Source organism: Callospermophilus lateralis, chromosome 9, assembly GCF_048772815.1.
Source record: "Callospermophilus lateralis isolate mCalLat2 chromosome 9, mCalLat2.hap1, whole genome shotgun sequence".
NCBI lineage: Eukaryota > Metazoa > Chordata > Mammalia > Rodentia > Sciuridae > Callospermophilus > Callospermophilus lateralis.
The window spans coordinates 101,463,803-101,486,533 of NC_135313.1; the positions used below are offsets into that span (position 1 = coordinate 101,463,803).

At 39.3% G+C, this 22,731-nt stretch overlaps 1 protein-coding gene across 2 annotated transcripts in view; it reads right to left on the reverse strand.

Annotated features, from left to right (window-relative positions):
* Epb41l5 (erythrocyte membrane protein band 4.1 like 5) overlaps positions 1-11,940 on the reverse strand; it is a 112,580-nt gene extending 100,640 nt beyond the window's left edge. For both annotated transcript variants that reach the window (XM_076865973.1, XM_076865972.1), the window contains exons 1-2: positions 11,803-11,940; positions 4,598-4,785 (exon numbers count right to left, since the gene is read on the reverse strand). In XM_076865973.1, the coding sequence (XP_076722088.1) occupies positions 4,598-4,777 (180 nt within the window). In that variant the 5' untranslated portion in view covers positions 4,778-4,785; positions 11,803-11,940. The remainder of the gene's footprint in view (positions 1-4,597; positions 4,786-11,802) is intronic.
* Between the last annotated feature and the right edge of the window lie 10,791 nt (positions 11,941-22,731).

Genomic DNA, 22,731 nt, shown 5'->3' on the forward strand with positions numbered 1-22,731 from the left:
GCGCGGGGCACTGGGTTCGATCCTCAGCACCACATAAAAATAAAATAAAGATGTTGTGTCCACCGAAAATTAAAAACTAAATATTAAAAAATTCTCTCTCAAAAAAAAAACCTAAAAAGTTTAAGTGGAGTTAAACAGAAATACATAAATTTTTTTTTGTAAATAGTTTTATTGAAATATAATTCACATACCATTTGCCATTAAAGTATATAATGAATTTTTAGAATATTCACAGATATGAATAACTTCACTGAAGTCAATTTAAGAATATTGCCATCACCTAGGTTGGGCCTGGTGGCACACACCTATAATCCGAGTAACTCAGGAAGCTAAGGCAGGAAGATTCCAATTAAAGGAATTTTGGCAAGAAACTGTCTCAATAAAAAATAAAAAGGGCTAGGGGGATATAGTTAAGTGGCACCATGTGCCATCATGCCTGATGTGCAGCTCTTTGATCTGTACATGGTATGAAGTAACGGCTCAACTTTATTTTTTCTCATATGGATAACCAGTGGGCCTAGAATCATTTGTTAAAACAATTATTCTTTCCCCATTGAATGCTCTTGGCACTCTTGTAGGTGGGTGTGTGGGGAGGGGGAAATCAACTGACCACAGATGGATCGATTTACCATTCTGTTCCATTGATCAGTCTATCCTTATGCGAAAAGCACATCATCTTGATTATTTTTGCTTTGTTTTAAGTCTTAAAATTGGGAAGTACTTAAAAAGTGAGTATTCTACTTTTAATACTGTTTTGGCCATTCAGGGTCCCCTGCAATTTCATATGACTTTTAGAGTCAGCTTGTCGATTTCCACAATATATCAGCTGGGATTCTGGTGAGGACTGCACTGAATCTGCAAACAGTTTGAAGTGTACTGTCATCCTAATTACTTTAAGTCTTCGAATTCAAGAATATGAGATGCTTTTCATTTACAGTAATCCCCTTATCCTCAAGGCATATGTTCCAAGACCCTCAGTGTATGTCTGAAACCACAGACAGTACCAAACCACATAAAAAGATTTTTTTCTATGTATACATACCCAGTGTAAAATTTAATTTATAAATTAGGCACAGGAAAGAGTAATAAAAATAATAATAAAACAAGAAAATTATATCAATGTACTTTCAGAGTTATAAATTATCTCTGGAATATTTCACAATATTTTGTGACCATGATGACCACAAGTGACTAAAATCATGGAAAGGGCTGGGGATGTAGCTCAGTGACAGAGTGTCTGTCTAGCATTCATGAGGCTCTGGGTTCAATCTCTAACACAAATATAAAATAAAATCAGAAAGTGAAGCCACAGGTGAGGGGGACTACTATATTTAAAAGTGTAACTATACATGGCCTGTATAATTTAAAAGCTTTGACATTGCTATCAGTAAAGTATGTATATGAAAATTATTATCTATTGATTAGCCAAATATTTTATTATTGATATAACAGTTATTGATATAACACATATTGATTTAACACTTAGAAGATGCAAATTTTTATATGACATATTGTTTACTTGATAGAAATCTAAACTCTCAAAGGAATTCGAAGAATTTACTACAGCATTTTAAAAGAGAATTTAAAAATCAAAGAGTTAAAAATTTCTCTCTGATGTCTCTGAATCACTGAAAGGTATTATTACTATATTTAGTTGAAAAAGGAAGAGCAGAGAAAAAGAAGAAAGTAGTTTCCCCAGTTTTCAAAAGGAAGGAGAGCAGGAATAAGAAAATAATCACTACTACCTGTAACCCCAATGACTCAAGAGGCTGATACAGGAGGATTTCAAATTTGAGGCCAGCCTCAGCAACTTGGTGAAGCCCTAAGCAAATAAGCAAGATCCTGTCTCAAAATAAAAAATTAAGGGCTTGGGATGAAGCTCAGTGGCAAAGCATCCCTGGGTTTAATCCCAAGTACTCTCACTCCCAACTAAATGATCAATACCACTAGTATACATTAATTCAAAGTCCACCAATTAAATTTTTCTATGTAATCATAGAGTTTGAGAGTATCCCAGTGGTAGAGCACTTGCTGGGGATGTAGCTCAGTGGTAGTGTGTCTGCCTAGCATATGTGAGGCTCTGGGTTTGATCCCTAGCATTGCAAAAATAAATACTCAACAGATAATCTCTTATATATTACCTGGGCAATCATCTTAATTCCATGCTGGCTAGCTATAATCACTAGTGACCCTAATCCTAATAGGAAATGAATATGTGCTTCATTCAATTTCCAAAATCAATTCTAAATCTCCCAGAATCACCCAGACTAGTTGAAAAGCTAAATGAGAAAAAACAAAAACTTACATTTATTTTTTAAGAAATTAATAATCCTCTGACCTACCTTTTTCTTTAGTAAGATGGTTTTATTTGCAAGAAAATGTCCATTTTATATTCAAGCAAGTATCTAGAGTTACATTACTAACTCTAAGATTTCACCAGCAAGACTAAAAAGGCTATTGTTCTGGCTGGGGTTGTGGTTCAGCGGTAGAGCACTCACCTAGCATGTGTGAGGCACTGGGTAAGATCCTTAGCATCACATAAAAATAAATAAAATAAAGGTTTTGTGTCCACCTAAAACTAAAAAGGCTATTGTTTCTATTCCATAAGGACTCAAATCTAAAATTCTGGCTGTTTCACTGCAACTGCCTTGTGACGAGCCAGCTAGTATTTCTGGACTTGATCAAGCATCACATATACCTTACTGAGTATACCACACCTTAGGAAACTATTCTAGACCAGTCACTAGACATTTATTCCACTACTTTAAAGTCTGGTGCTGTTTCTCTTCTATAATACACTGCTTTTGAAAAAAAGCTTTACAAATTCTCCTAGTACCAACCTATCCATCAACAGTCCTGCAAGTTCATACTTCAAACATTAGGTAATAGGAAACCTTTTCCAGGAACCAGTAATCTCAAGCTTTTCACCACATATCTAATGATATTTTTATGGATTGGTACACAAAACTCAAGATTCTTATCAAATGGGATAAGAAGTTAACATGAGAACTATCTTAAACTATCTCATGTTGGAATGTCTCTCAATCCTTGAGAAGCCCTTATAGAAAGAAAACTTTCCTTTAAGTTTTACAGAATCAAAAATGTACAGACTAATATATAAAAATAGCAAGTACACATAATGACGACTCCAAAAAACTTTAAGAAATCCTGAGTCTTTCATTAATTTTATCATATTCCAATATTTTTAAATGTATAAGGTATGGCTGGCATTGTAGCTCAGTGGCAGAGTGCTTGCCTAGCAAGCATGAGGCCATGAGTTCAATCCCTAGCACCCAAAAAACAAAAACAAAAAAAGATGTGTAAAGTACATCCCCAGTACATTTCAAATTATTTATTTAATCTGAAAAGTCTTTAGAACTATCCAATTCCTTAAACTCACCAAGTTTAAGGGCTTTCAGAGACCACTTAACTAATGTAGCAACATCTAGGCTATATATATAGCCTTGCCTAAAGAGACTTTCAAAATTGAGATTCAGGTATGTGAGTGGGTACTAAAAAAGTGTGGACTGAGGAAAGACATCAAAGGACCACCCATGAATCTATGTCAAATCACACAACATACATAAAATTTTTGAATGAAGAACAAAGACACTTGAAAGAGATCTGGTATTAGTAAGTAGTTCAAAAAGAAACTCCAATGCTTCCCGCCGGCCTTTTAAAGCCTGTGAATTAATGACGATGCATTTGGAGATGGGGGTGGGGGAACCACCTAAAACACAAATACAATTATAATATCCTTTTCTGAAATAAAGATTGGTTCATTTTTTAAAAATCTATAATGCAAGGTACTTTGGGAACAAAGAGGCAGTTAGATTTTAGTGGTATGAAGAAAGTTCTTTTTCTCACTTCATTTCATTAAAATTTCTACAGGCACACAAGACTGTAGAGAAGTGTCCGTTTTGTTTTAAGGAAAGCAAGAGGTTTCACCAAGTGCACTACTGCACTCCAGTAATCCCAGCAGCTCAAGAGACTGAGACAGGAGGATGGCAAGTTCAAGGTTAGCCTTAGCAACTTAGCAAGGCCCTAAGTAACTTAGTGGGACCCTATCCACCCACCCAGACACACACACAAAATTTTTTTTTTTTAAAGAACTGGGGATGTAGCTCAGTGGTAAATCACCTCTGGGTTAAATTTCCAGTGTGCACCCTGGCCCTGCCAGAAAAAGTACTTTGAAAGTGTAAAGAACTGAAAGTCATATAGTACACATGTAAATTTGACTATGGTTCCCAAAGACACTCATTGCTTTAATAAATGCTTAACAAGGATTGTAAGAAATTCATTAGATTATACTATCTACAGTTATCATCATCAAGAGCACACATGAACAGGCACAGGTTAATCCATACCAATAACCGCCCTATCACTTAAATGTTTCAGGTTAGTACTCCAGAGGAAGTATTATTCCAAGTATTTTTGGTCTAAGATTACCTGATCCATGTACCCAAACATTAAAGTGTCTGATGCATACTAACCCAGACTGTCTAATTCCCCCCAAAAGTTATCATCAATAGAAAGCTCAAAGAAAGAAAGACAGTAATCTCGTATAGAATTTGCAAGCTCGGCAAAACCCACATACCGGCAAGTCCACGCTAACATCAGTGCCATCCAGGAGGGACACCCGACATGTGATAATGGACTTAGAATCTCCAGCTGCAGGGATGTGTGTGGCAGCTCTCTGTGCTTCTCGGAGTCGTTCCTTCTCAGCATGTTTACGCATTGACCGGCGCCCAAGAGTTCTACGGAGGAAGCTCAGCATTTTTGTCACTATAAAACGAGAGAGAACAAAATCATCAGGAGAAAAAATACACTCCACCCAACTTGAAGTGAAATAAATATTTAGTAAAGTCCTATGAACACTATTTTAAAAGAAAAATAAAACTAGCTACTTTTTACACATACATCAAAAAATCATGTTGTATATATTAAATATAATTTTGCCCATTAAAAATTAGTTTACTTTTGGGCTGGGGTTGTGGCTCAGCAGTAGAGCGCTCGCCTAGCATGTGCAAGGCCCTGAGTTCAATCCTCAGCACCACATAAAAATATATAAATAAAGGTATTGTGCCCAACTACAACTAAAAAATAAATATTAAAAAAATAATTTTACTTTACTTTTAAAAACCCAAGTTTTTAAAGGCACATATAAGACAGCCCCATGGCTTGCAGTTTTCTAAATTTACTGAACTAATTTACAAGCTGATTTGGCAAGAAAAGGCAAACATTTATAAAATTCATCAAACCCCTGGATCAATAAATTATATATGTACAGTAATATCCCCACAAACATTGAAAAATGTTAGTACCAAGTTATAGTTTGATGATCCAACAATTCTGAGAAGTTCCATTTCCTTTCTAAGCACTTATGAAAATAATCACCTACTTTAGCTAAAATATAAGCATAATTCAAACACCATATATTATTAAATATTCTATTTTTTTTTCTTTTTGTTTTAAAGATAGGGGTCTCACTATGTTGCCCAGCCTGATCTCAATCAAACTAGAGTCAAGGGATCCTTCCATCTCATCTCAGTCTCTGCAGTGCACATGATACCATGCCTGGCTCTACAGAATGTAAATTACTACCTAACAAACATTTATGTCATATTACTTTAGTTACTTGTTTCCTTATCTCTACTAAGAACATTAAGGCTAAACAAAAATAGTTAAAATAGATGTTAGTAATTTTAAAGATACAGTACACTATATTATGTTTGAAAATACCAAATAGAGGATTGGAAACACCATAAAAACAAGGTCAAACTCTGCTTTATATGCTTAAAAAAAAAGTCAACTTGCTAACCTAATGTGCTTAATTTGCACAACAAAGAATTTGAGAATAAGTATATATAACTAAACCAACAAAAGATTATTAATTGCAGAAAAAAATAAGTTGCACAGAAAATGCAAATAATCACAATACACTATATGACTTAGCTACTAGTTCACAATCAACACTAAATATTGATCTAATCATAACTACAAACTGCAACTGAGGAGATATAGTTTATATTGGAAATGCCCAAAGAAATACATTATAAAAACACACATTTGAACACTAACCAAAGAACTTCAGCCACTTTTTGTACTGATGTTTGATTTTTAAAAAGGTCCTTATCTCTTAGAGATACATACTTAAATATTTACATAAGGAAAAGATGTTTTGCCTGGTATTTGGATCAAACTAACAGAGAAGGGAATTAAGTTCTGAAAGAGATGAAACAAATTGGTCAACAGTTATTGAAACTGGGTCATAGGTACGCGGGGGGTTCATTACACTCTCGTGACTCTTATATATGTTGAATTTCTCCATAATAAAAATTTTTAAAGGAAAAATATGTTCAAAATGTACTGCAATTTTGTTTTTCCTAGGAAACTAAGTGTAAAACGATTTTTCTTCCATATTATCCTGACACCTTAAAAACTGATTCACTACACGAGTTAGCCTGTTTTTAAAAAAAAAAAAAAAAAGTTTTCAGATTTAGAATTCAAAAATTTTTTTGAACAGAGTCTCCCTATGTTACTCCCAATTCCTGTATTCCCACCTCACCTCCTATGTAGCTAGGACTATAATTTCTTAACAGGTGCCACAACTCCTAGTAAATTTAGAATTTTAATATCTTCATTTTGAATGATAAAACACAGAATCAGGAACAGTAAGTTATTTTTACAGGAATATGAAAGTGCCTCCAAAAAAAAAAAAAATTACAGATGCACTAAAGATTTAAAGTGAAAAAGAAATGAAAAGGTACTAGTACTTGTACATGGTAGGCAAGCAAGCACTCTACCACAGAGTCTGACTAAACTGCCCAGGCTGGCCTCAAACTTGAGATCCTGCCAGGACTGATGGCCCACACCTGTAATCCCAGCTCCTTGGGAGTCTGGAGACAGAACTGCATATTCAAATCCAGCCTTCCCAAATTTACAAGACCCTGTCTCAAAATAAAAATAAAAAGGACTGGCAATATATAGCTCAGTGGTAGAGCACCTCTCAGTTTAGTCCCCAGTACTGCAAAAACAACCAAACGCGGGCTGGGGTTATAGCTCAGTGGTACAATGTTCACCTAACACATTCAAGAGAAGTGGGTTCGATCCTTTGCACCACATAAAAATAAATTTTAAAAAGGTATTGTGTTCAACTACAACTAAATCAAAATTATTAACAACAACAACCAAAAAAAAAAAAAACAAACCTTTGTGATCCTCCTGCCCCAGCCTCCCAAATAGCTAGTATTATGGTTTATGGGTATATACCACAATATCTAGCTAGTGTGAAGAGCTTTTAAACAATCTGAAAAAAAATTTTTTTGAAGGATTAATATGCAGTTTAGTGAACAACTATTACAAATCATTTAGATAAAAAACACAATTTTTTTAAATGGACAAGATAAGAAACAAGGCTTAAAAGATAATAAAAAGATTCCTGGCCAGGGGCAGTGGCGCACGCCTATGATCCCAACAACTCAGGAGGCTAAAGCAGAAGAATCACAAATTTGAGGCCTGCCTGGGCAACTCTGACACTGTCTCAAAATAAAAACTAAAAAATGGATTGAGAGGCTGGGTATATAGCTCAGTGGTAGTACTTGCCTAGCAAGCACAAGAATCTAGATTCAATCCCCAGCACCACAAAAAATAAAATAAAATAAACAAAATAAAATATTTTAAAAGGCTGGGAACTGGGCATGGTAATGCACACCTGTAATCCCAACAGCTCGGGAGGCTAACGCAGGGAGATTGCAAGTTTCTAGGGCAGCCTGAACAATTTAGCAAGATTTTGCTTCAAAATAAAAAAAGCTGGGAATGTAGCTCAGTTGGGTTCAATTCCCAGTACCAAAAAAAAAAAAAAAATCATAAAAGATATTTACATGGCTCAGATGTGGTCTAGTGGTTGACTGTTAACCTGGCATGCTCAAAATTATGGGTTCCATCCCCAACACCAGGGGGAAAAGAAAACTTTGTAAAAGACATGCTCAACAAACCCTCAAAAATCCATATTAAAAAGTAAGATAGGGCTGGGGATGTGGCTTCATGGTAGAACCTGCTTAGAATGTGTAAGGCACTGGGTTTGATCCCTAGCATGGGGGAAAAAAATAAAAGATAAAGTTGGGCACAGTAGCCCATGCCTATTGTCCCAACTGGTATGAGGGAGGCTGAGCTGGAGGCAAGATGGGTTGGAACCAGAAGTTCAAGGACAGCATGGGCAATATAGTAAGCCCCTGTTTCAAACAAACAAAAGAAGATATTGCTTGTCATTAAAAGACTTAAAGTAGTCAATGTTTAAAAGGCTAAGAAAAACAATTACTTTCATAAACTGTCTTCTTTAAATATGGTTTTTAAACATGCTGTTAAAAAATTTAATATGCATATCTTTGCATTCAGCAATTCTATTTCTGGTGGATGGCCAAATAAAACAGTAACTTATGTGATCTATTGTAAGATTAAGGATTTTTCCGGGTATAAGTGATTTAGGAAATTTTAAATTATGTCCATCAGCATGTAAAGTTATGGTACATATAACAGTATACAATACAGTTATTCTTTTAAAAATACAGTTGACTTAAATATTGATAAAATTCCTAAGTGAGGGGCTAGGGTTGTAGCTCAGTGGTAGAGCACTTGCCTCATTCACATGAGGCACTAGGTTCAATCCTCAGCACCACATAAAAATAATAAAATAAAGGTATTATAAAATGAGAAAATATACCCATTTGATTCAAATGTATGATACGTCAAGATCATTGTATTGTCATGTGCAACTAATAAAAAAATAAAAAAAGGTATTATGTCCAACTGCAACTAAATACATATTTTTTTAAAGAAAAAAGTAAATGTTCAGTGGTTTATAAAGAAAAATCTTTTTAAAAATTTGTAAGTGAAGGGGCTGAGATGTGGCTCAAGTGGTAGTGCACTCACTTAGCATGCCTGAGGCACTGGGTTTGATTCTCAGCAGCACCATATAAAAAATACAGATATTAAAAAAAAAATTGTAAGTGAAAAATCAAACCAAAAAAAAGGTACACGCGGGGCTGGGGATGTGGCTCAAGCAGTAGCGCGCTCGCCTGGTGTGCGTGCGGCCTGGGTTCGATCCTCAGCACCACATACAAACAAAGATGTTGTGTCCGCCAAGAACTAAAAAATAAATATTAAAAAATTCTCTCTCTCTCCCACTCTCTCTTTAAAAAAAAAAAAAAAAAAAAAAAGATACACGTTATTATTCTACATTAGGGGGAGGACACACATGCATGCACACCTGCACATACACAGGGACTGGAAGGATATGCCAACTGTAAAGGTTCTCTCTAAATAGGGTCAATCTGGAGCTCATATGAATACACAAATGTGTCATTGAGCTTTTATCATTTTTTTAAAATAACTTTTGTGTTGTTTGCCTCTAATTCCAACTTTGCAGGAAGCTGAAGCAAGTTGATCACAAGTCCAAAGCCCGCCTGGGCAACTTAGTGAGACTGTTTCAAAATAAAAAATTTTAAAAAGGGCTGGGGATATAGGTCAAAGTAAATAACCCCTGAGTTCAGGGTTCAGTCCCCAGTACTGAAATGTGTGTGTGTGTGTGTGTGTGTGTGTTGTTCCGAATCAGGCACACTGGTGGTATGCATCTGCAATCCCAGCTCCCTGGGAGGCTGAAGCAGAAGGATTGCAAATTTGAATCCAGCCTGGGGAATTTATCCTGACTCCATCTCAAAAAAGGGCTAGAGATGTAGCTCAGTGATAGAGTGCTTGCCGAGTATGTACCTGGCACAGGCTTCAATCCCCAGTATCACATTTAAAAAAAATTTAAAAAAAAAAAAGTTTCACTCTTTCCCCATCCCACCCACACTTGCTCAATTTTTTTTTTTTTTTAAAACACTACAGCCAGTAAATTGTTTTTAGCAACCACAAATCTGGACCTTGTTTCTCTCTAATGACTGTCCCCCACATACACTACTCCCACCTGCCTGCCCACTCTAACTGCTCTCTGCTCTAGTAGTCAGCCAGCCCAGAAGTCTTGATTATGTTCATTAGTTGTTTCATCTTTCTGGAATAATCTTTTTCCATTTCACCTCTCTCTCTTTCTGCTCCTCCTCCAAGTAGTTATCTTCAGATTTACAGGTGAAATGTCTTTTCCTCAGAAAAGCACTCCCAGATTTCTGAGTCTAAATTAGGCACCCCTATTGGTACTCAGGCATTTCTTTGGGTAATAGTAAAAAACATAATTGCTTAATTTTTTTTAAAACTGGCTACTTCCTTACTAAGACACAAAGATAGGGACCTAGACAGACTTCCTCACTACTTTGATCCAACATACACCATGGCAACATGCATACTGGGCACACACTAATATGATACAGTGGAATTTCTGGATGGTAAAGTTTCAAAGAATTAAAAAAAAAAAAAAAACTAACTTTCAACAACAAGGGTTTCCTTTAGAATCTTAGAAATACAAACTGAAGTAATCGTTTACCACCTGAATTAATAGAAGTTGCTTTAAAGCATATCCAAGATGAAACGTGTATACATATTTATGACTGGTGGCCACAACATGGTAAGTAATTGCTTCTTATAAAAACAATATACCAGGGCTGGGATTGTGGCTCAGCGGTAGAGTGCTCAGATTCTCAGCACCACAAAAATAAAAATAAAGGCATTGGTTGTATCCATCTACACCTAAAAATAAATAAATAACTATTTAAAAAATAAAAATAAAACAATATGCCAATTTACAGCAAATGCCATGAGGACATTAACATTTTTGTCCCAGTGATCCCATTTAAAAAAAAAAAAAAATCGTCAACTAGTAATTCAACAGCAGCGAAACTGCATGTATCGTTCTCTAATGAAGTCAGAGATTTAAAAAAAAATTTTTAAATCTTGTGAGGGCTGGGATTGTGGCTCAGTAGCAGAGCGCTTGTCTAGCATATGTGAGGCACTGGGTCTGATCCTCGGCACCACATAAAAATAAACAAAATAAAGATATTGTGTCCATCTACAACTAAAAAAAAAAAAAAAATTTAAATCCTGTGAACTATCTTACTCCAAATAATCCACCTAAGGCACGTAGAGCTCAGCAACTGGTTAGTTATGTCAGCAACAGGGTTAATGGAACTGCGGGTTGCATAAGAAATGTAGTTATGTTTACTTTTCTCCTAATTCTTAGAAAAGAAAAAATTTGAAATTAGTTTAAAATACTAGCAAATAGAGCAATGTCTTCCAGCTCTAAATAGAATTCACCAGTCTAACCCTAAAAATGAGAGACCCATACAATTAACTTTACCCACCAAGGAGCTCATCATTAACACGACAAAAGCCGGGCGGGGGCGGGGAGAGTGCCTTCGCCCTTCCCAGGACCGGGGACACCTGCCTCGCATAACTTCCAAGTGGCGGAAGTTTTACTCAATACAATCAGCCAGACGCGTCCTTTCGGGCGTCTGCCCCAGGACCCCAACGGGAACTCAAGGTGTTTCCCTAGCCCGCCACTCTCCCCTCGCCGGATGGCCGGCCCCGCGCGGCTCCTAGAAGCTCAGTGCCCAGCGCCGCCCCGGGCTGGCTCGGCCCGGAGCGCGGCCGCCGGGCAAGCCGCGCCACGGTATCGCCCGAAACTCCGCCGCCGCCCCTCCCCTCCGGCGGGTTGCTCGCGGAGCCGGCCGGGCGGGGAAGGCCCAGGCAGCCCGGAGTCCCAGAGCGGCCCCCACCCACCTCCCGGGGACGAGGCCGCCCCGGGCGAGGAGAGGTCCGCGCGCCAGGAGAGAAGGGGGCTTTGCAGCTGGGGCCGCCGGGCCTCACGCTTACCTGAGACAGGAGACGACGGCGCGACGGCGATGGGAGCTCCGAGAAGCTGAGGAGGGGGCGGCTCCTCAGGCGACGCCAAGAAATGGCGGCCCACAGCACGAGCCCACCCTGTGCTAATCTCTAGAGGACCCCGGTCGCCCGCCGGCCCGCCCCTTAAAGCCCTTCCGAGCTCCGCCCTTGAGGGCGGGGCATTCCGCTCTCGAGGGCGGGGCGCTCCGCTCTTAAACTGGACATGACCCCGCCCCGGAAGTCAATCCTCCTGGAGAGGCTCTGGTCAAACTCGCGTCGCCGGACGGAGCAGAGCGGGAGACGGCTGTCGCCGACCGAGAGCCGCTGCCGCCGACCGAGAGCCGCTGCCGAAGACGTCTGCGTATCAGACCGCACTGGCGGCGTGGGTGCACGAAGGCGGCTGTCGCTACCTGCGCGACATCCTTAGGTGCCTGGAAAACTGGCTGCTAGATTATTCAATCATTCATTCGAGAAATTAACTGAGGCTGGGAGCGGTGGCGCACGCTGTAATCCCAGCCCTGTGAGAAACGAGAAGGAGGATCACAAGTTCGAGGCCAACCTCAGCAAGTTAGGTAGGCGCTACGCAATTTAGTGAGACCCTGTCTTGAATTAAAAAAAAATATTAAAAGGGCCCAGTGTGGCGGTGCATTGCCAGTAATCCCAGCGGCTGGGGACGCTGAGGATCGTGAGTTCAAAGGCAGCCTCAGCAACTTAGGTCCCAAGCATCTCAGCAAGACTTTAAATAAAATATTAAAAAGGACTGGGGTGTGGTTCAGTGGTTAAGCTCCCCTGGTTCAATCCACAGTACAAAAAAGAAAAGAAAGAATGGATTTAGTGCTGAGGGTGTGACCCAGTGGTAAAGGGCATGCCTACCTGTGCACAAGGCAACCTCCCAACACCGCAAAAAATGAAAAAAAATCTGTAAATATTTACAAGTATCTCCTCTCCCCACACTTCTTAGGGATTAAAAAAGACTTAAGCCTCTGCTGTTTTATTATTATTATTATTATTATTATTATTATTATTATTGGCTAAACCAACCGTAATTCACCCTTGGGGTTTGGAGAAGAGCCTTCCCTCTCTGAGATCAAGGACTCTCCTTCAACGTTTTTTATTTGTTTGTTTGTTTTCCTTTCTTTTTTTACCCATTACTGGGATTTATACCACTGAGCTATAGTTCCCAGTCCTTTTTATTTTGAGGCAGGGTCTCACTATGCTGCCTAGGTTGGCCCTGAACTCCTGGACTCGAGCAATCCTCCTTCCTCAGCCTCCAAAGTAGCAGGGAATACAGGTATGTGCCACCATATCCTGCTTCCCATTAACTTTTTGAACAAATCCAAGTACTGTTTGTGGAAAGAGGGGATGTTGCCAGGAAGATTGTGGGTGGCTATACAGGATGCCTGCCACACTATACCACTGCATGGTGGAATCCTCCTGGTTCTTGGAAAGATATTCCTTTATGGAAAGAACATCCTCATCCCAGATCTCCACTTCTATCTTAGGTAATTCCAGATTTTGTGGTTTCTAAAACCCTAATTAGTAGTGGAAATGTGTGAAAACACAAACTTAAGTATTCAAAATTAGGAACAGGGTCTACAAATAAAGAGCCCTAAGGCTTAAACCCAATTATCTTAACAGTAAATCTGCCCCTGTCCACAAGAAGAAACAATCCCTCCTCACATCTCAATACTTTATTTGTTTATTTTATTTATTACTTTGGGTACTGGGATTGAACCCAGAGGCACTTTACCACTGAGCTACATCCCTAACCCTCTTTTATTTTAAGATAAGATCTCACTAAATTGCCGAATCTGGCCTTGAACTAGTGATCCTCCTATCTCTGTTTCCCAAGTCACTGGGATTACAGTGTCACTGCCACACCCTACCACAACCCTTTAATAATTAAGGATACTCCAAATCTGGGCTAGGGTTGTGGCTCAGTGGTAGAGCACTTGCCTTAGCATGCCTGAGGCACTGGGTCAATGCTCAGCACTACATACAAATAATTAAAATAAAAGTCCATCAACAAATAAAAAATATTTTTTAAAAAAATCCTACAAGGGTTGGGGATGTGGCTCAAGCAGTAGCACGCTCGCCTGGCATGCATTCGGCCCGGGTTTGATCCTCAGCACCACATACAAAGATGTTGTGTCCACCGAAAACTAAAAATAAATAAATAAATATTTTTTTTAAAAAAATCCTACAAAATCATCTTCTCTTGTCCTTAGTTCTAGGCTCTTTGCTTTCTTGATCAGCCTTCTCTGAATTGGTTCACACTGATGGGGCCCATTTATGGCCAAATATTCTGAACAGACTGGATCATAGAAAATTCCAATGTGAAATTAAATCCTCTTGAAAACTGAAGAAGCTGGGCATGGTAGCATATATCTGTAATTTCACGACTTGGGAGACTGAGGCAGGAGGATACCAAGTTCAGGCCAGCCTCAGCAACTTAGTGAGGTCCTAAGAAACTCAGCAAGACCCTATCTCAAAAAAAAGGAACTGAGGATGTGGCTCAGTGGTGAAGCACCCCTGGGTTAAGTCCCCACTAACAAAGGGGAAAAAAAGGAAAAAGAAAACTGAAGGGACCCTGAATTCCAAAAATCTCCATTGAGAAGAAAATATCCTCCGGTTGGTAGGTAGCATGAGAATTTGTTTATCATAATACTGGGTCTAGGAGAGCACTAGGTTTGCATCTTAAATATCTCCCAAAGCCCATATGCGAAAGGTGTGGTTTCCAGCCTTTGTGCTGTTGGAAAGTGCTGGAACGTTTGGGAGGCAGGGCCCAGTAGAAGAAGACTAGATCACTGGGGGCGTGCCTTCAAAGGAGATATTAGGGTCTCCACCCCTTCTCCTTCCCTTTGATTCCCTGCCATCATGAAATGAGCAGCTTTCCTTCACTGTGTGCTACCCGCCTCACCACCAGACCAAAGCAATGGAGCCAAGCAACCATAAACTGACTCTGGAACTGTGAGCTAACATAAATCTTTCCTGACCATAAACTGATAGTTTTCAGGTATTTTGTCACAATGCCAGAAAGCTGGTTAACATAACTACCTATTCAAACATATAAACAAGTAAGATAAACTAAAACACAAAGCCAGTCATCAAAAAACACCCATTAGGGGAGTTTTATTAGGATTCTGTGAAAAGCCTAGACTTGGCTCAGAAGCTAAAAGATCTAAAACATCTGGAAGGTCCTTAACACAAAGATGATATACCATCTTCTTCCCAGACTAGTTACAAGCCTTATCTAAAACAAATTACCTGAAAATGTTCTTTTCTTTCTGTTTTCAGTACTGGGAATTGAACACAGGGCTTTGGGCATCCAAGGCAAGCACTGCACCTCTGAGCTAAATTCCTAGCCATTTTTATTTTGAGACAGGTTCTCACTGAAGTGCCCAGGCAGGCCTTGAACTTGTGATCATCTTGCCTCAACCTGAGATTACAGGTGTGTGCCACTACATCCAACTAAAACTGGGTTTAAGCAGAAACCACTCAGTTCTCTGAATTTTATCACTGGTGAAAAATCTTTGTCCTTTGAGGGTGCATTTGTTTCCTGACAACAGAAAAAATGCAATCAGTACACAGTTGGGTGAATGTTTTGAAAACAAGGCTTCTAAAAAAAAATGTTCTGCATGACACAGTGGTGCACATCTGTAATTCCAGCATCTGAAAAGACTGAGGCAGGAGGGTAGCAAGATTAAGGCCAGAGTCAGCAATTTAGCAAGGCTCTGTCCCAAAAAAAAAAAAAAAAAAATTAAAAAAGGGCTAATAATGTAACTCAGTGATAAAGTGCCCCTGGGTTTGATCCCCAGTCAAAACAATGTGTTGAGAGTGGGGACAAGTGCATGGAGTACTGCATACATGGCATACGTTAAGGGTGCCTGAGTGGCAGGCCACTCCTCTCGTACTAAGCATGTGAGTGGCAAACAGCTTACCCCATAGACACAGCCCTGGGCATGAGGCTGCGTGTTTCAGTCCCTGCACTTGCTCCATAGCCCACTCTTCAATGTGTCGCCTTAAAGATAGTTGGCCAGAAATTGTATTGGTGGCTGCTTGTAATCTGCTTAGCTACAGCCTGAGTATATGTAGACGTGGTAACTGCGCAATAAAATCTGCCTGCCTCCTGCTTGGTCTCCAGAGGTCTTGATTAGCAACTCCGCAGCCACACGCTCCTCTCCCCTGTTCTGTGAACCTCCTCGCAGGACGAGAGAGCCCACGCAGTTGAGTGAAGTTGGCAAAAAAAAGGTAGAGTGTGGCAGTGCTTACCTGTAGTCCCAGCTACTCAGGAGAGTCAGGCAGGAGGGTAGAAAGTTGGAGGCCAGTCTGGGAAACTTAGTGAAACCCTGCCTCAAAATAAGATTAAAAAGGTTGGGTGTATCAAAATGGTAGAGCACCTCTGGGTTCTTTCAATCTCCTACGTGGAGTTAGTGGGGAGGGGGAAGCAATCAATATTTACATATAAGACCATACAAATATTCCAGACCAAGAACAGAAATACCTTCAAATAGAAGACTAGGATCTCCTACAAAATTTTTCCTGAGCCAGCTTTTCACATTTGAAAGTCTACCCTCCCTCTCTTGTATTTAAACTAACTCATACTAAACTAATTCATACTAAAGTATTAACCACATCTAATTGAAGGACAGAAAGAGGACTGGCTAGGGTGGAAGGATACGAAGAGAGGAGGCAAAGGAACTGAACAGGCACTTCCCAGAAGAAATACCAATGGCCAACAAATATATGAAAAAAATGTTCAACATCTCTAGCAACTAGAGAAATGCCAATCAAAACTACACTGAAATCCCATCTTACTCCAGTCGGAACAGCAATTATCTAGAATACAAGAAACAACAAATGTTGATGAGGATGTGGGAAAAATGTTCTTCCATATACTGCTGGTGGGCCTGCAAATTGGTGCAACCACTCTGGAAAGCAGTATGGAGATTCCTTAGAAAACTTGGAATGGAGCCATGTGCAGTGGCACATGTCTGTAATCCCAGCAGTTCAAGAGGATTGAGAGTTAAATGCCAGCCTCAGCAACAGTGAAGCACCAAGCAACTCAATGAGAACCTGTCTCTAAATAAAATTCAAAAAATAGAGCTGAGGATGTGGCTCAGTGGTTGAGTGCCCCTGAGTTCCCTCCCCGGTACCCCCGCCAAAAAAAAGAAATAAAGCTTGGGATGAAACCACCACTTGACCCAGTCATCCCACTCATTGGCTTATACCCAAAGGACTTTAAAAAATCAGCATACTTCAGTGATGCAGCCACATCAATGTTTATAGCAGCTCAATTCACAATAGCTAAGCTACTGAACCAACCTAGATACCCTTCAACAGATGAATGAATAAAGAAAATATGGTATGTGTACACAATGGAATATTACTCAGCCATTAAGAAGAATGGAGTTAAAGAAGAACGGGCTTGTGACATTTGCCAATAAATGGCTGGAACTAGAGACTACCATGCTAAGTGAAATAAGCCAATCCCCAAAAACCAAATGCCAGATTTTCCTTCTGATATGCAGATGCACACACACAACAAGTCAGGGATGAAAGAATAGCAGTTCATTGGATTAGTCAAAGGGGAATGAAGGGAAGGGAGAGAGGATGGGAATAGGAAAGACAGTCGAATGAAATGGACATAATATTCCTTTGCTCATATATGAATACATAACCAATATAACTCCACATCATGTACAGCCACAAAAATGGGATCCTAATTAGAATAAGTTATACTCCATATACGTATAATATGCCAAAAAGCACTCTACTGTCATGAATATCTTAAAAGAACAAGTAAAAAAAAAATTGTGTTAAGATAAGTCAAGGCTAGAGATGTGGTTCCATGGAGGAGCACTGGCCTAACATGCATGAGGCCCTGGTAAACTCCACAAACAGGAATTGGGGGAAGCCAAGTCAGTTTCTTCACTAAAGCCGTCAGGCTTTTCCCTGCTTTAGGAAATTCAGGACAAGGGACCTATGTAGTCATGTTCCACGAATACTCCATATGCCATACCTCACTTTGTTCAGAGTTATCTGAAATAGAGCCTGGTTTATCTGGTGTCATATATTCCTTATTTACACAGAGAGGAGGAAGAAGATCAGAAAACTTCTGATGGCTCCAAGAAAAGCTCATACTATTGGGTAATAAAAGAAGTGAAAACACTTTACCATCAGGTCTGCCTGATGGTGAAACCATGATGAGGCTTAAAGACTCAAGGGGGAAAAAAGGAAGGAGGCAACTCATTGCCCCCAGAAGTTAATATGCATGAGTCACCTGGGGACCTTATTAAATGGTTCGAGACTGGGTGGGGGGCTGAGATTCTGCATTACAAACCAGCTTGCTGTTCATACTGCTCATTAGTGGCCTCACCTTGAGGAGGAAGTCTTCAGGGAGTGCTGCAACACCTGTGACCAGTGCTGGACACCAGGGCCTGCGAAAGTCTGAGGAGCAAACCCAGTGTGGCCACCCTGCTGCAACCTCACTCAGACAAGGCTTCATCTTTTATTTTGGTAGGATGTACTGCAGATTAAACTCAGGGGCGTTCAACCACTGAGCCACATCCCCAGCCCTATTTTGTATTTTATTGAGAGACAGGGTCTCACTGAATTGCTTAGCACCTCACTGTTGCTGAGGCTGGCTTTGAACTCTCCATTCTCCTGTCTCAGCCTCTTGAACCGCTGGGATTACAGGTGTGAGCCATGCCCACCAGCTAAGGCTGCATTTCTCCTGGTCTTACTTTTCTCATCTATAAAATCAGGTCATTAGAAAAGAGGATAAAATCTGTGACACTAAACTTATTCCTATATATGAAGCTTTTATTTTACATCAACCCAAGATACCACACACACACATAAAAACTTGGTTTTAGATATGTTGTTGAGTTTTGTTAAAAATAACCCAAACCTCTTATGAAGACATGAATTGGTTTCAACATACTTTATATACAACCAGAGATATGAGAAATTGTGTTGTCTACATGTAGTAACAATTATAATGCATTCCGCTATCATTTTTTTAAAATCAATATAAAAAATAACCCAAACCTCAAGAAATATGAGGTGTAGGTTAATTATGACAATGATTTTTCAAACATATAAACTGGCATTGTTCCTTCAAAAATAGTTTCTCTCAAAAAAAATTGAATTGGTTTTAGAGTTGGGCAGGTCTAGTTTGGGTCAGTACATTCTATGCACTAGCTATTGAACTGCAGGAAAGATCCTTAAACTATATCAGCCTCAATTTCCACATCTACAATAGATAATAGTTGAGAAAAACCAATAAAATGGTGGAACATATACAGTTTAGGAACACTGCAGCTTGTTCCTACCTCTCTTAATGCCAGATAGAGCTGCTGGGGAAGAGGGATTTGGGCATTTATTGACATATTTATCTTTGTGTACTGGAGATTGAACAGGGGTGTTCTACCACTGAGCTACATCTCCAGCCTCCCCTTTATCATTTTTTTTCAATATTTATTTTTAGTTGTCGTTGGACACAATACCTCTATTTATTTATTTATTTATTTATGAGATTTAATGTAGAAGTTTATTTTGAAATTTTTCAAATTAAAAAATACATTTGCTTTATTTTAAAACCAATTGATTTTCATATTTAGAACCATACCCAATTCAAAACAATTCATCAAATTCAAGTAATTTTATGATTACATACTTTGTTCCTTTAATTAACAACCTCAGACATACACATTTAATAGTAATTTTATAAAATAATATTGAAATCTGTTTTTATTTAATTGATAAACATTGTATTCTTTTGAAATTTCTGTTTGAATGCAATAGTGTGGATTGTATTGCATTATTGGGGTTCACACAATACCTTTATTTTATTTATTTTTATGTGGTGATGAGGATCAAACTCAGGGCCTCGCACGTGCTAGGCAAGTGCTCTACCGCTGAGCCACAACCCCAGCCTCATTATTATTTTTCTTTATTTTGAGGCAGGGTCTTGCTAGGTTGCCTGGGCTGGCCCCAAACTTGTGATCTCCTTGCTTCAGCCTCCAGAGTCATTGGGATTACAGACAGGCACCACCTTGTCCAACTGAAGTCAGAACCACTTCGTAGGTTTTGGGGTTTTCTTACTAGTGGAAAATCCTTTAGTGAAAAGGGATAGGAATATGGTTCAGTAGTTAACAAAAACCCAGCAGCCTGACATCCACTGGTGGGGATCAAAGCTTATTCAAAACCCCATTCTCAGAGACTGGCAGGTTCCCTGCAAGACCCCATTCAGAGGCTGATTCACAGCTCACAGGGCAAATATATCTCTTTCCAGGAGTATGTGCTAAAGACAAACACAGGCAATTATTTAACATCCTGGGGTTCTGAGGCAGTTCAACCATGTTGAACACGTTAGAGTAAATGCATACCCTGTGCCTGCCATGCCATTGTATATTTTTTATTTGTCCTAATTATTTGTACATGACAGAAGAATATATTTTGACACATCATACATAAATGGAGTATAACTTCTCATTTGTCAGTTTGTACATGATGTAGAGTTACACGGTCATATAATCATATATGCACATAGGATATTAATGTCCAATTCATTCTACTGTTATTCCTACTCCCCTCCCTTCATACCCCTCTGTCTAGTCAAAGTATCTCTATTCTCCCCCACCCTTATTGTGAATTAGCATCTGCATATCAGAGAAAACATTTGGCCTTTTGTTCTTTGGTATTGGCTTATTTCACTTAGCATAATATTCTCTAGTTCCATCCATTTACCTGCAAATGCCATAATTTCATTCTTCTTTAAGGCTGATTAATATTCCATTTCGTACATATAAAACATTTTCTTTATCCATTCATCTCTTGAAGGGCACCTAGATTGGTTCCATATTATGAATTGGGCTGCTATAACCACTGATATGGTTACATCACTGTAGTATGCTGATTCTAAGTCTTTTGGGTAAAAACCAAGGAGTGGGATGACTGGGTCAAATGATAGTTCCATTGCAAGTTTTCTAAGGACTCTCCATACTTCTTCCCATACTGGTTGCACCAATTTGCAGTCCCACCAGCAATTATATGACTGTACCTTTTCCCCAATTTCTCACCAACATTTTTGTGGCCTGTATTCTTGAGGATTGCCACTCTGACTGGAGTGGGTTGGAATCCAATGTAGTTTTGATTTGCATTTCTCTAATTGCTAGAGATGTTGAACATTTTTTTCATATATTGGTTGATGATTATATTTCTACTTCTGTGAAGTGTCTGTTCAGTTCCTTAGCCCATTTATTGATTGGGTTATCTGTTTTTTGGTGTTAAGTATTTTGAATTCTTTATATATTCTGGAGATTAATGCTGTATCTGAGATGTGTGTGATAAAGATTTTTTTCCCATGCTGTAGGCTCTCTCTTCACATTATTAATTGTTTCCTTTGTGGTGAAGAAGATTTTTAGTTTGATTCCATCTCATTTATTGATTCTTTTTTAATATTTTTTAAAGTTGTAGATGGACACAATAAATTTTTAAAATTTATTTTTATGTGTTGCCGAGGATCGAACACAGTGCCTTATGCATTCTGGACAAGCACTCTACCCCCTGAGTCACAACCACGGCCCCCCATTTATTGATTCTTGATTTTACTTCTTGCGCAGTAGGAGTCTTTTAAGGAAGTCGGTTCCTAAGCCAACATGGTAGAGATTTGGGCTCACAGTTGAGTTTCCTTGAGTCTTTTTCTTTCTTTTGGCCCTAGGGATTGAACCTGGGACACTTAACCACTGAACCACATCCCCACCCCTTTTTATTTTTTATTTTGAGGTAGGGTCTGGCTAAGTTGCTGAGGCTGACTTTGAACTCACAATTCTCCTGCCTCAGTCTCCCAAGCCCCTGGGGTTACAGGAGTGAGCCACTGTGCCCAGCTGTGTTCTCAGATTTTTGACCTGTGCTGGAACAGTTAAGACTTTGGGGATTCTGAGGATGGAATGGATGCAGTTTGCATTGTGAGATCTTGGATCTTTGGGAGCCCCAGGCAGAATGCTATAGCTTAGATCTGAAATGTCCTTCAAAGCTCCATGTGTTTAAGGCATGGTTCCCTGTGTCGTTATTGGGAGGTGGCACAAACTTCAGGAGGTCTAATGGGAGGTCTTCGGGTCACTGAGGGAATGCTTCTGAAGGGGTTAATGGGACTTCATTCCCTTCCTCTTCCTCTTTTTATTTCCTAGCCATGAGGTGTGTGGTTTTTATCTGCCACACTTCTGCCATGATGTGCTGCTGCACATGGGCCCCCAAACACTAGAGCCAACCAACCATCAACCAAAACCTAAAAACTGTGAGCCACAGTAAACCTTTTCTCTTTATAAGGTGATCAGCCAAGTTTTTGTTATAGTGATGGAAAGCTTAGTATTTCCATTCAGTAAAGTTCATTTAACTTGATAGGAAAACTTCAACTTCTATTTTCTTCAAACATTTTTTTTTTTTTTTTGAGATGGCGGTATTGCTGTGTTGCCCAGGCTGACCTTGAACTCCTGAGCTCAAGTGAGCCTCCTGCCACAATCTCCCATATCTCCCAAATAGCCAAGATGATAAGATGTGCCACCAAGCCCAACTCCTTCTACTTTTTGATAGGGAATCCTCATGATTTCCAGCAAGAGAAAAACATAAAAAGACCATTGTTGATATAAATTTTAGTGTAATGCTCAATATTGAGGTTTACTTTGTCTCAGAACATGTGATTTAGTGAAGACTAAGAATGTTGGGCAGGGCCCTTCCTAGGTTTAGACTAAGCTACTTTCACTTATGATGAAGCCTTAGTGCATCAAGTCATTTCCTCTTAGTAGCCAAATTCTATCTAAGGTAGTGAGCCCCACTTTTTTTTTTTTTTTTGGTACCGGGAATTGAACTCAGGGGCACTCTACTGAGCCACATCCCCAGCCCTATTTTGTATGT